At 51.8% G+C, this 13269-nt stretch overlaps 1 protein-coding gene across 1 annotated transcript in view; it reads right to left on the bottom strand.

The window, feature by feature from the left end:
* Positions 1-2277: 2277 nt before the first annotated feature.
* The window catches only part of UBAC2 (UBA domain containing 2), a 178117-nt gene continuing 167125 nt past the window's right edge, over positions 2278-13269 (bottom strand). The window contains exon 9 of the mRNA XM_044250026.1: positions 2278-3448. Coding sequence (XP_044105961.1) covers positions 3341-3448 — 108 coding nt within the window. The 3' untranslated portion in view covers positions 2278-3340. The remainder of the gene's footprint in view (positions 3449-13269) is intronic.

Genomic DNA, 13269 nt, shown 5'->3' with positions numbered 1-13269 from the left:
TATCCACTCTCCTCAAGCTCCCAGCCCCACCTCAGGCCCCTCATCCTCATTTCCTTCTTTATTAAGAAGCCAGAAACTACCAGAACCTTCTTCAACTTTGCTCCAAGTTTATGACTCCTCTGGCTTCCTTCATTGTCTCATTTCTCTGGTTCTGAAGGACAGAACGTTCTTCCTGGTTCCCAAGGCCAAGCCCTCCTCATGGTTCTGATCACAACCCTTCTGGGCCTAGAGCTCAGGCAGGGTCTCTCGTCACCGGATTGGCTACCTTGACCTACAAGCTGACCCAGGAACAGTCCTCCGTCCCCTTCCTTCCCCGTATTTCCTGGACCAGTGCACACAGCTGACCTCTGCTCTCGTCCTGTCCAGTGTTCCCGCTCTTGTCCTCCGGAACCGGCCACAGCGGGGCTGACACTACCTCTCCCCTTGTCCTGGTCCAGCAGTGACACCATCCTGATCCCCCCTACACAGTCTCTCGTCCTCTCCATTCCCCTCCCCCGCTAGAAATGCAGGAAATTCACCTTCTTCTTTCCTCTCTCGCTATTTGGTCACCTGCGTTCCTCCGTGATCCCCAGGGCAGGACTCCCAACCTAGGTCTCTAACCCCTGCCTCTTTCCAGATCCATTTCGCCCTCTGGTGACCACTTCCCTGGCACCCCGTCTCCCCTAGACCCGAACCAGGTGCACCCCTCCCCCAACCTCTGCCCGAAATGCCCCCTCTGTCCTGTCATGGCCATTAGCCATTGTGGCTCCTCAGATACAACCATATCCAGCAAGTGAGCAAACTCGCGTGATTCTGGCCCGTCTTCTCACGTGCAAGACTACGGTTTCAGAGCTACAATGTAAGTCTGAGCCAGAAAGCCAATTTTGACTTTACAAACATGCTTCAGGGTTTGGGCGATTCTGAAAACGAGCCTTTGATTCCCATGAATGAAAGACCACTTCAGCTTACTGGAGGAAAATAAAAGTCAAGTTCATGGTGTAGACGCTTCTGTTTCCACTGAAGAACGACTGCCGCAGAAACCTGGACTCTGAAAAAATTCTAGGTGGTGCAGGAACATGTGCATTTACAATTTTATGCTCAATTTCCCTGATTTTTTTTTTTTCCCTAATCTCAAACTCAGTCTAGACTTAGGGTCAGGACTTTAGAAGTAGACTTTCCTTATTAAAAAAAAATACTAGATGTGTTAAAATATTTTTAGCGTATTGTAAAAAAAAAAAGTAGACTTTCCTTGATTTGGGAAGAGGGGATGGGGGTGGGGGAGGGTTCGCCAGAGACCACTTTTTCCTTCTTCCTCCTCTCTTTGCAGTCTGGAATCTGCTTGCTTGGAAACTAGGCCGGATCTATTACTGTTCACACCAAGTCAAGTCTGCATCATCTTTTCTAGACTTTAGGAAACCAAAGCAAATGGCTCGCTGATGCCCCCCTCTGGCATGCGTCACTCTACACTGACACACAAAACAGAGGCTTTTCCTTAGGGGTCCTGTCAGCGTGAGGGATTGCTGGGGGTCTTAACAAGGGGGCTTGTTTTCGGGTATTCAAGCTCCTGCCATCGCCGGCCGCGGCTGGGATAGAATCTGCAGGAAGGGCAGCGGGCCTGGGACGGGAACGGCAGTGCGGTCCAGACAATGTGTCCGAGGCTGACGAGTCAGGGGTGTGTGCGGGGTTGTGGGGGGGGGTCGGGATTGGGATGATCTGGAGGGCGGGGGCGGACCAAGGGGGCAAAAGGCCTGGCAGGTGCGTGCGAAGGATGGGCGGCTGGAGGCTGCTGGAACAGAGGCCAGGAGTCGGGAAAAACCAGACACACACCGTGCTCTCCTGGGAGGGCCAGAGGAGGGTGCGGATTGGCTCAGATGTTCCTGCTTGAACGTGCCTGAGTGCACCCAGCCTGTCTCCTATGAGCCACTGGCCTGTGAACGCAGCTGGGGATGCTCGGCCCTCGACCGCCAGCCCAACGCCCTGATGTGGGGAGACTCAGATCAATATCGGGGCCTGTGCGTGGGACCAGCTGGGCTCCCGGAAAGTCGTCTCAGCTCTCATTCTGAGCAGCCTGAGGGCCCCAGCAAGCCTAAGGATGGGGCCTCACGGGGCCAGGAACAAAGGGACTTTTCTCACTTCCAAAAAAAAAGCACCCGAATCTTCTGAAGAAAGAGCAGCATTGGCACACACACACACACAAAGAAACAAACAAACAAAAAACACCCAAAAATCTAGTGGTAAATTATGCAGCTTAGAACAAAATTTTATTTAGGTTAAGTCTAATAAAAAAATACCACAAAGTAAAACACATTAAAAACTTTATTATAAGTATTACACTTGTCCAAATTTGCATCAATTTGATACATTTCTGCTCCTTTCACAGAACACGAGAGTCACATAATTGCCTTTGATCTCAACGGTCCCCCTGTGTAGTCCCCTGCGTGCTCACCGTGGCCCACCCCTGCCTCACTCCTTCCTGCGGCTCCTTCCTGCGCCTCCCGCTGCCAGCCCGACAGCCAGAGCGCGGGGCCCTGTCCTGCTCCAGGGAACCCCCTGCTCTCCGTCCTGATACCACCCCCAGCCTGAGAGGCTAACTGTACATATTCTGAGGGTGAGGAACCCCAGTTAAGTTTCATAGAGTATTCTAGAACCTTACATTGGGACCTGATCATCATTACTTTCTGTAATAGCAGTGAGGAGGAGGAGTTAGAAAGATTCCCTGGACTGAAATGGGCTGGAATGGTGTGGGGTAGGATTTGCTTCTCTTGCTTCTCCTCACTCAGGCCTGACCCAGACTGAGTGCAGCAGATCCGTACTGCTCACCCCCCAGGGAAAGGGGGACACCAAATGGCCACTGGGGTTGGAAAGCAAATTTGAGGAAAAAAAAACAGTGATGAGAAAAGTCTGTAAGGAGTATTTTGCCATCTTCCTGAATAGCATTCTCCTTTCCCCTTTATGATCAGCTCTAATGTAGGCCGACACAGTCCAGTGAAAATAATAGTATGGTAATAGCAAGGACTTCCCATTGGGGTGCTATTCAGTTGCTTACAGAAATCTGCAGTTCTAATGCATCTTAAACACATCAGGAATGGGTGACGGTTGGCCAAACTCAGGAAAATGCCCCATAAAAAAATAAAGATAGAAAATACATGCTGACTTAATGGCAAACTTATTTTCAAGACTTTTTAAAAACGGTAATGGCCTTGGAATTACGGGAGGAGCGACAGGGACCACCACAGGCCCACGAGAGCAAGGGAGGTCAGCCAGGGAGGGCGCGGGGGGCCCGGGCTGCCTTGGTGGCGGGGCTGCGCCCGCTGGGGGTGCGCAGCCGCTCGGCCAGTGTCTGTGCAGCTGTCCAGGACCCTCAGTGCTGCAGCAGGAAGTTGGTGGCCACATTCAGGTCATTGTTCGAAGCTCTCAGGGCTTCTAGAGCATCACCCCGGGAAAATCCCATCTCCATGAGCCGGGCAACCTGGAAACAGAAACACAACCGGAAACCCAATGAGGCCAGCCCCCGAAATGTTCCTTACGAGGGTTTTGTTTTCAAAACAAAACAAGAACCCTAATTTTCATTTTAGTGTGAAATCTGATTTTTTTAAAAAAATGCTAAACGGGCATAACATTTCAAAGTGCTTACCATATAGCTAACAAGTACAATTATCTCATTTAATCCTTATCTTAGAGACAAGGAAGGAGCACCCCAGGGTCAGGCGACCTGCCAGGATGAGCAGTGGGTAGATGAGTCCCCAGGATGCCGCTGGGAAAGCCAGTCTGCTCCTGCAGCCCAATGCTCACACGGCTTTGCACTCTCCTTCGGTATCAAATCCGATTCCTGTGAACTCCTCAAGTCATGTTTCCTTGCATACGAGCACAGTCGCTTAACAGAAGATTATCCCTGATGCTGGGAGACACCGGTGACAAAAGCGCGTGCAGGTTCCTGGAACCACCCAGACAGAGAGGGTCCCCTGGGTGCCCACACCTCGTTTGTTAACCTTCCACGTGAGTTTCAGCATTTGCTAAGTTTCTGGTTGGGGGGCAGGGTGGGGGGCTCCCTGGGCAGCAGCAGAGAACCACGCGCAAAGTGGTGAGGCCTGGGGCAGTAGCCGGGGGAAGGAGGTGGCTAGCGTCACCGAGCGCAGGGAAGATGAGGCTTGCGTTTTCTGGACCACAAATCCCGCATCTGTGACTAGAGGTTTCCTGTGCTCGCGCATACGTTTTCCAGTGAAGCGGGCAGTGCCACCCGAGTTTGCTGGTAACCTACTTTCCCATTTAAAAATGTGCCATAAAGATATTTATGACCCCAGACGAGCCAAAGGAAGCTCTTCTTTGTACTTTTGTTGAGATATACATTTGCAATAATATGTAATGAAAAGTGACACAGGGGCGCTTGGGTGGCGCAGTGGGCTAAAGCCTCTGCCTTCGGCTCAGGTCATGATCTCAGGGTCTTGGGATCGAGCCCCGCATCGAGCCCCGCATCGGGCTCTCTGCTCAGCAGGGAGCTTGCTTCCTCCTCTCTCTCTGCCTGCCTCTCTGCCTACTTATGATCTCCCTCTGTCAAATAAAAAAAAAAAAAAAAGAAAAGTGACACAAACTGTTGAGATTTTCACCACATGTGGGTGAAAGAGGCCTTTGTGGACTGAGAACTTGGTCACCGTTTCTAACCTCTCCTGTGGAAAACAACGCGCTTGGTACGAAGCGGAAAGAAAGTACCTGAAACCGCCCTCCTTCCCTGGCTCGGGGAGTCGGGGTGTTCGTGAGCAGGGCAGGGGAGAGCAGGGCGTCGAGGGGCCAAAGTGAGGGGGAGGGGGAAGAAGAGGGCAGGGGAGGAGGCTGGGGTCACTTCTCCGCACTGCCTGAATGGCCCGAGCCCTTGTCCCTCATGGAGCCTTAGGAAAGAGGTTAATCCTGGGGAGAGGAAGCAGACAGGCAGGGGCACTTCTCAAAGCTGCTATCTTTCAAATCCAGGCTGTGATGTCTCATTTGTGCATCATGAATGCTTAGTGGGTTAGGGTTAGCATTAAAAAATGCACGTAGTGAGGGTCTTTCTTCCATAGAACTCATTTCAGTTCTCCATAGGCACACACATGTGTGCCGTGTGCCGTGATTCCTACTGTGGGCTGTGGTCAGAGACATTTGACAGCTGTTCTCTACGGGAACAGCCGGGGCCTGGGAAAAGGACCGTCCTCGAGTGCGGCCCTCAAACGTGGGAGACCCGAGGTCCCACAGGCGATGCCAGCTCCACGTCCCGGGCTGATGGACAGTGCAGACAGACTGGGAGGAATCTTCTGCTTTCATTTCCTGCCCAAGGAAAGAACCACCTTCCCCAGAATGTCACACACACTCCCCACTAACCGGCTGGGATGGAAAGTTCTTCCTCAATCCAAGAAGACTCTGCCTCTCACTAGTTGCCCTCTGTGGGACGTCAAAGGTCCTAATCTTGCCCTTTGAAATAACAGACGACAACCCTATTATTCCCTTTTCTGCGTGAAGCACTTCGAGTGTCTGAAGGCTGCCCCCCCAGTCTCCCCTATTTCTCTAGGCCAGCACCCCAACTCCTGGTCTGGCCCAGGCCCTGTGGAGCCCGGCCCTGCCTTCACTGCTGGTGCTTCCTCCTCTGGCCTGGCTCGCTCCTCTTCACCGGCAGGCTCCGGAGGCGCCCGGCCCTTTCCCATTCTCCCAGACTGGAAGGAACCCCAGAGAATTCTGTGGCTCCACTGACCTCTGTCCTGTGTTCACCACGGTTGTGACTTTTCCCTGTAACTGCAGGGAGGGCCGCTCGCTGCCACTGTGCTGTAAGCCTTCTGAGAACAAGGGAATAAAGGCCGCAGCTGCTTTACTCATTCCTACATCTCTGGATCCGACATGTCCAAGTACAGCGCTCCCGTTGAGGCCCGCCGCTACCAGCCTGGCATTGTGGCCCTCAGTGCAGTGGGGAGCACGTCTGCAGCGGGCCCGTGTGCGTGTGTGCCTGTGCTCCCATGTGCGTGTGCCCGTGCTCCTGTGCGTGCAGCCACATCATACGGGTGTAGCCAGTTACGCCGGCGCCTGCTAAAAACACTCAGGTATTTTCACCTGAAAGGCTCTCAAGCCAGGTTTCACTCCTACCCCGGAAGCTGTACTTGCTCTCCTGGAGTCAGGACAGCGCGCATCTCCGTTAAATGGCCTCTGGTCATTTTCTAGATAAGCAAAACGGATTTCAGTTTAAATTGTCGTCTCCTAGGTTACTCAGCTCCCTCAACACTGTGTCATCCCCGAGTCTGATTACCGAACTTCTACAAGGTCCCTCAAGTTATTATTGATGAAAATGCCGAGCAGGCAAAGTCGGAGACGGGCCCAGAACGCATTCGAGACCTCCCTTTGTCCTCGAGTTATTAGCTGACAATTTTTTTTTTGAGAGATTTTTAACCATTTAAAAACCCACTTCATATTGTCTCTGTCCATGCCACATGTCGCCACTGTATCCCTCAGTGGCAAGATGTAGTCAGATGTCTTGATGACATCCTGTGTTAGCAGGCGCAGGGGCCGGGCCTACAGACCGCAACACTCTTAACACTCAAGGCATCTGCCTGATCATCTGTTTCAGGCTCCGCAGACATGAAGCATCAGTTTTGCCATTTGATCGCCAGAATCCGCACTTCCCTCTTTCCCTGGGGACTTCAGACTGAGCGTGGCTCGCCTTGCTTGCTCCAGCCCCCGCCGGCATGCTGGGGGACACGCGCTGCGGGACTTGGGCTGGACGCACGGCCAATCCAGGCGATCCTTCCCACGTTGTTCCCTGGACTGAAATAAGCTTTAACCATGTTTATTCCCGTGACTTCCAGTTAAGAGCCACCCTCTTTAGTGGCGTTAACGCTCCGGACGGCAGGTGGGCGGGTCCTCTGCTTCCTCTCGGTCACCCACGAGCGCACGGCCGCCCAGCCCCGTGGCCGTCCCTGCCCATGTCGCGCCGCTGCCGACGTACCAGCAGTCCGGCACCGCCCGCCCGCCACGCAGCGCTGAAGAGGCGGCTTCTTCGCACCTGCCAGCGGGAATCGTCTGACGGATGCCGAGGCACCATCTGGAGCGGACGGCGCGTGAGCCAGACCCACGCTGGGAGCAGGGGGAGCTGCTGGCCGCGACTTCCCGCTGGTCCTGGAGTCTTCCGTGCATCGACTCGGAATGTGGTCTGGAGTCTGGAAGGCGCTGATGACGGGTGGCCGCCTGGGCCACCAAGACGGAGCAGCAGCGACCACCCTGCAGGCTGGCCCAGCGCTGGCCACCCCAGAGGGCACCGCTCGGGTCTGCGATGGCCCGGCTGTGTCCTCGGGTACGCGAGCGACGTCGGTGTGAAGGAAAAGCTTTCTCTGCCTGTGAGGCTTCCTGTGGAGCCCGTCTGTGTTCTCAGAAAAGAACGGCCCCACACGCACCGGCGCCGGTTTGGACAACTGGCCGTTCAGTGAAGAGCCTGCGGGCTCGGACGGCGGCAACAGGGCCCCTCTCAGCGCGGCTGGCTGAGGGCTTCCTGCGTCTCTCGGGGTGAGGAGACAAGTGTGACTGGAGGATTTCCCCCGCTGAATGACCTTGTACTCTAACCAGGCGAAGAAACTTGCCAAGTAGAAATAATGTTAACAGTTCTTCTTTTTGGAAAACCGAACCATCCCATTAAAAAAGTGTATCTGTAAGCTTCTCCTAGTGTCCCGGACAGTAAACACCCAAGGGAAAATCAAACTGCATGCCTGGGCTTAGGAATGTGGGTAAAAACCGGGCAAAAAGGACGAGAAGCAGAGACAGGGAACGAAGAGGGCAGGCTCGCGCTGTGGCCCCAGCGTGGGGACGCGACACTGGTGGGAAGGGCCGAGCCTGCTACCTGGTGCCCGACAGGTGCCCGGGAAGCGCTGCTGCTGTGACGAGTCTCTTCCACCCAAGAGGGGCTGGGCCGGGGCGCGGCTGCTCCCCACCGACCCTCTGGGCCTCAGTTCAGAGGTTCCCACCCCTGACAAAACCACCCTCGGGTTTTGCTTTCAGCACTCATTGTAACTGCTTTATCTGTACCCGTTTTATATCCTCTGCTGGCCAAAGAACTGATGTGTCTGTCACAACAATCCAATACATGCGTGTTTGCTGGGAGCCCCGGCTGGCAGCGAGCAGCTGGGGGAGAGCGTCGGGGCCGCAGGCAGCCCCCCTGGACACTGCCATCAAGGGACAAGGCTGTGCTATTGCCCCGAGGCCAGGGACCCGGTTAAACGCTGGCTTGGGGCGAAGTTCACCCTCACATACGTCTCCTATCATAGACAAATACAGCCACGCTTAAACATAAGCCAAGAATGATTTCTGTTACACATTTCTAGTGGTTAATCAGCCCACAGAAGAACTGGCCTATGAAACTAATGTGGTGAGCCCAAGCTAAGTAAAAAAGATAGAAAAAAATCTTTTTAAAAAGGTAAGGATAAAATTCTAACAAAAGCCCATATTATTTGTGATGCTAAGAAAAACTTATATTTGTATAAATTCTAGCAAATGCTAAATTCTGATGATTATAAAATCACAGTATTTACAGACACTCAGTCTACCTCCTTCCCTATCCCCAGCATATGTATTAGCCACAAAACACATTAAATCTCACTGAAAACCCAATTTGTTTCCTCTACGGGCTGCTTCCTGTCTTTTTAGTTCAGCTATTAGAACAGCCAAGGGAAGAGAAAATGTCAGTGTAACAATTGTAGGTCTTGACTAGATAAAAATCCAAAAATACACCCTGATCAGTTTAAATCAAGTTGCACCCGCACGGAAGTGTCATTAATTCAGCAATGATCCCCAGACTCTCTCAGCGGCTGCGAGGCTCCGTGCAAGGTGCCCGCAGTGGGCTGGGCTGGGTAACTCGGGTGTTGCCCATCTTTCCTGGCAGACGGCGAGCTCTGGGGGGGCCGGGACCACGCCTGCTGTGTGTCCCCTCCCCCCCAACACAGAACCACAGAGCCTGGCACACGGAAGTGCCCAGTAGTGGTAACAGAAGGGGTCAGTTTAGTATATGAGTTCTTTAATGAACTGACCAACAACGAACAGGGCCCAAAACGCTAAAGTATATAAAGCAATGGGGCCACGGTGGGGAGAGCACGGGGCCACACAGGCCAGCACACACCCTGCGTCTCGGTCAGCCTGGGCCCGGCTGGGTTCGCGGCAGTCGGTCTGCTCGGGAAACTTAGAAAATGCCCCATAGAATTTTCTGGAAAGCATTTCTTTCAACATTCCTTCTCCATTTTGGAGCACAGTAAATACTGTCCTTCTGCTTGTGCATGGCCGGGAAGCTTCTGCCTAAAACTCACCACAGAACATCAGAACACAGTTCTCCTGGGTTTCTAGCCCAAACAACTAAATAATCCTTTTCTCTAATTTCTTTTAAAAAAAAGAAACAGGTGTAGCCGGGTTAACATCCCGAGAATGTGTTATGCTTTCCTGTCTTCCACAGCGCTCATTTGTAAAACCTAACGGTACCCGCACGGAACGCCACCAGTGTGGTTTTCTGTAGCTGAAGGCCTGGCTTTCTAGAGGCAAGGTTCAGAGGTGGTTTGACACAGGGGCAGCAAGGAGAGGCTGGCACTGGAATTCTAGCCTCACCACGTGGAAGGTGCCCCCAGTGCCCTTGGACTCTGTCAGTGGCTTCCGGTCAAGTTCTGAGGCCCTCAGTGGGCCAGCGGGTTGCAGGTTGTGGGAACTTGCCCACGGGTAGGCAGAGCAGGAGAGCACTCGCCAGGCAAAGAGGCCAAATGTGTTTTTCCCGCAATATGTTTTCTAAAGAGAGACCCTGCTAAACCAGAAAAGAAACCTACAGAGATGGAGATAAACCCATATTGGTTTTCCTTTCCTTTAAAAAAAAAAAAAAAAGTCCTAGGGGCACCTGGGTGGCTTGGTGGGTTAAAGCCTCTGCCTTCGGCTCAGGTCATGATCCCAGAGTTCTGGGATCGAGTCCTGCATCAGGGTCTCTGCTCAGTGGGGAGCCTGCTTCCCCCTCTCTCTCTGCCTGCCTCTCTGCCTACTTGTGATCTCTGTCAAATAAATAAGTGAAATCTTAAAAAAAAACAAAAAAGGATGACTCTTACTCAAGGTTTAATAAATGAAACCCTACCTTGGCCTTCTACCTGCAATTCAGACTAGTGAAATAGGGCATTCATTCCAATGAAATGCATGGCAATTCTTCCCAGTGAACTGCTCCTCTGCTGTTTTGTTCAAGTAGGACTGTGGTTTTCTTTAACTTCCCTTTAACTAAGGGTGTCAAAAACAAATGGTTTTGGGGGTTTTTAGTTCCCAAATCCTGACACTTGCAGGAAGTGATGCCCACCCAGAGGAGCCCGACCCAATCCCTCGCTGTCTTGCTCGTCCGTGCGGGCCACTGCCCAGGGCCCCATGCACACCCCGAGGGAGCAAGTCCTGGGAGACTCGGCTTGCCCTCCCCTCCCCTGTGCTGTTAAGGATCATGTGACCTCTGGGGCATGGTTAGATCCCCTGGGGATCAGTGCACCCCTCTCCCACGGTCACCTGACCACGCCCCTCCTCTTGGGAAGGGCCGAATCCCTCTGATCACAGCCGCTGGCTGACTGAACGGTCACTGGTTATCGTACGCTCCCGCAGGCTACAGACCCGCTCAGAGGCCCCTTACTTTTGCATTTCTGTTTAGCTCCAACTTTGGTACCAAGGAGGCCCTCGTGACAGACTGGATGAGTTCCACTGTTTGTACCTTTTAGGATACCCAGCAGAATGAGGCCCCCCCAAAAGCTGGTTAAGTATTTGAGTGCCATGCAACATTTCATCCCAACACCTTTAGCTTTGGTATTCCCGTAGAAAACCTATTTCTCATCTAGGCATTCAGATGGAAAAGTCTGACGTCCGACCACTCTCTAACGCACCTGTGAGGGGAAAACAAGGGTTTTTGACCACACCTTCCCATTCGGCCCCGCTCTAACCACTGCTGCGAACCCTCTGTGTGTCGGGCGCTGTGCCACGGGGGAAACGGGGAGAAATGGCACTCGCCCTCACGGGGCTCACCTCCACCAGGGAACACAGACAAGATTTGAGTCACTGCTGGACCAATTCCCAACTCACTGTAATTTTAAGTGCACGGAGCAGAAGTGCAAAGGGTACCCCAAATAAATGTCAGCGAGGGGGTGGTCTGCATAAGTCTGAGTACTTGGAGTTGAGGTGGGTTTTTCCGGGGACTCCGGCGAAGACTCCTGAGATGGGGAGAGAGGAGAGAACCTCACTAAGACTAAATGTGCTTTGCTATTTCCAGCTGAGACTGAAGGGTTTCGGTGCTGAAAGCCATTCTCTCTCTGCTTGGGTCAATGAACATTTCAGAGGACAGGAACGGGATCCCTAGGACAGGCCTTGGGTGTTACAAACATACTAGCGGTTACAGACCTCACCGGGGCAGGAGTCTCACGAGCAGTTGAAAGCACAGTTCCTGGGCAGCAGGGGAAGAAGTCCCACACGTCACTACAGTTCTGACAGGCTCCTCCCTCCACTGCAGTCTACCGTCCAGGGAAACCCAGTGACGCAACGCCCCGTGTAAGATCCTCCCACGGTTCCTGATGTCCGAAACGCAGAAGTGGGAGTTCCCACGGCACGGCGCACGCTGGGGAGCCTGCCCGGCCGCTCAGGTTATCCTCCGCTCCAACCTCTCGCCCCTGTGCTTCCCCAAATGTAAGGCACTTTCCACCCCAGGCTGACACATGCCGCTGGCAGTCCTTGCTTTAGTTTCCCTGGCCCCAGGACACCTGGGCAGAGCGACTAGCCCTGTCTCCAGGCCGGGCTCCCCACCCTGGGCTCTGCAGCACAGGAGGGCAGCTCCGACGGGAGCAGACGGGTGGTGATTCTTGGCCGATGAGGAGGAAAAGAGGCGTGACTGGAAAGGGGGACATGGAGATCCGCAGCAGTTTCTCTACCCTCTGTTGAGTCCTAGCTCTGGTTTGGTCCCGTTTAACTTCCTGGTCCAATTTTACCCATGTATCCCGCTAAGAAAACACTGAAGGACCGTTTTCTAAGATTGGGAGGGTTTGAGAAAGACAAACTTAGTGAGTTTTTTTCCTCCTTTGATTTAAAAAAAAATAGGATGCTAATAGGACAAAAATTTCATAGTTATGTGAGGTGTAAAATGAGAATCTCTGGCTAAAAAGAAAAAAAGAGGGGCGCCTGGGTGGCTCGGTGGATTGAGCCGCTGCCTTTGGCTCGGGTCATGATCTCGGGGTCCTGGGATCGAGCCCCGCATCGGGCTCTCTGCTTGGTGGGGAGCCTGCTTCCCCCTGACTCTCTGCCTACTTGTGATCTCTCTCTGTCAGATAAATAAGTAAAATCTTAAAAAAAAAAGAAAGAAAGAAAGAAAGAAAGAGAAATGGAATAATGTCTACACTCATTTTTAACATAGTAGACATTTGAGTGCATTGTACTATTAAAAAGAGTTGTGAAAGGGTAGCACTTGGTTTTGACACATTCTTAAGAGGGGCTGGGATGGCATCTTCAAAGGATGATGAACTGGCAAATGTGTGGGTCCACTTGTTGAAAAACAGTAAAAGTAGGTTGGGAAGAACTAAGAAGCCAGAAACTTAACAACAGCAAAAGCAGAAAAAGTGGCAAAATTTTTCTATGGCTGTATGTCTGACTATTACTAGATTTGATAAGAGATGCACCTTCTTTCTTACCATAGTCCTTGCTTTCCTATCTTAAAGGACTCATTAAAGTCCCGGAATATATATATTTTTTACATCAGAAAAACCTCAATCATTTTTATTGTTCTTGGTTTAAAAATAATGTTTTTTTATTTTTTAAAAGATTTTATTTATTTATTTGACAGAGAAATCACAAGTAGGCAGAGAAGCAGGCAGAGAGAGAGAGAGAGAGAGAGGAGGCAGCAGGCTCCCTGCTGAGCAGAGAACCCAATGTAGAACTCGATCCCAGGACCCTGAGATCATGACCTGAGCCGAAGGCAGAGGCCTAACCCACTGAACCACCCAGGCATCCCCAAAATTATTCTTAATGCAATAAATAGCATGACTCTGATATTTAAATAAAGAAGATACAGCACATTTAACTGAAGGAGTATAAAGAAGTCTTGTTCATTCAAGCTATTTGATTACATTACTAACAAATATTATTTTAGATAGTGTCTAGCCTCAACAAACTAACCAAGAGATTATATATATTAAATACACATTTCTAAATGTTACTGTAAACATCCTGAAGGCAAGAACATTTTTTTTTTCTCTTTTACAGTTTGGCTAACACCTCTCACAAGAACTGCCAAGAGTCGACCTAAGAAACAACTCC

Source organism: Neovison vison, chromosome 5 (assembly GCF_020171115.1).
Source record: "Neovison vison isolate M4711 chromosome 5, ASM_NN_V1, whole genome shotgun sequence".
Classification (NCBI taxonomy): domain Eukaryota; kingdom Metazoa; phylum Chordata; class Mammalia; order Carnivora; family Mustelidae; genus Neogale; species Neogale vison.
This window is presented reverse-complemented; position numbering and strand designations above follow the sequence as displayed.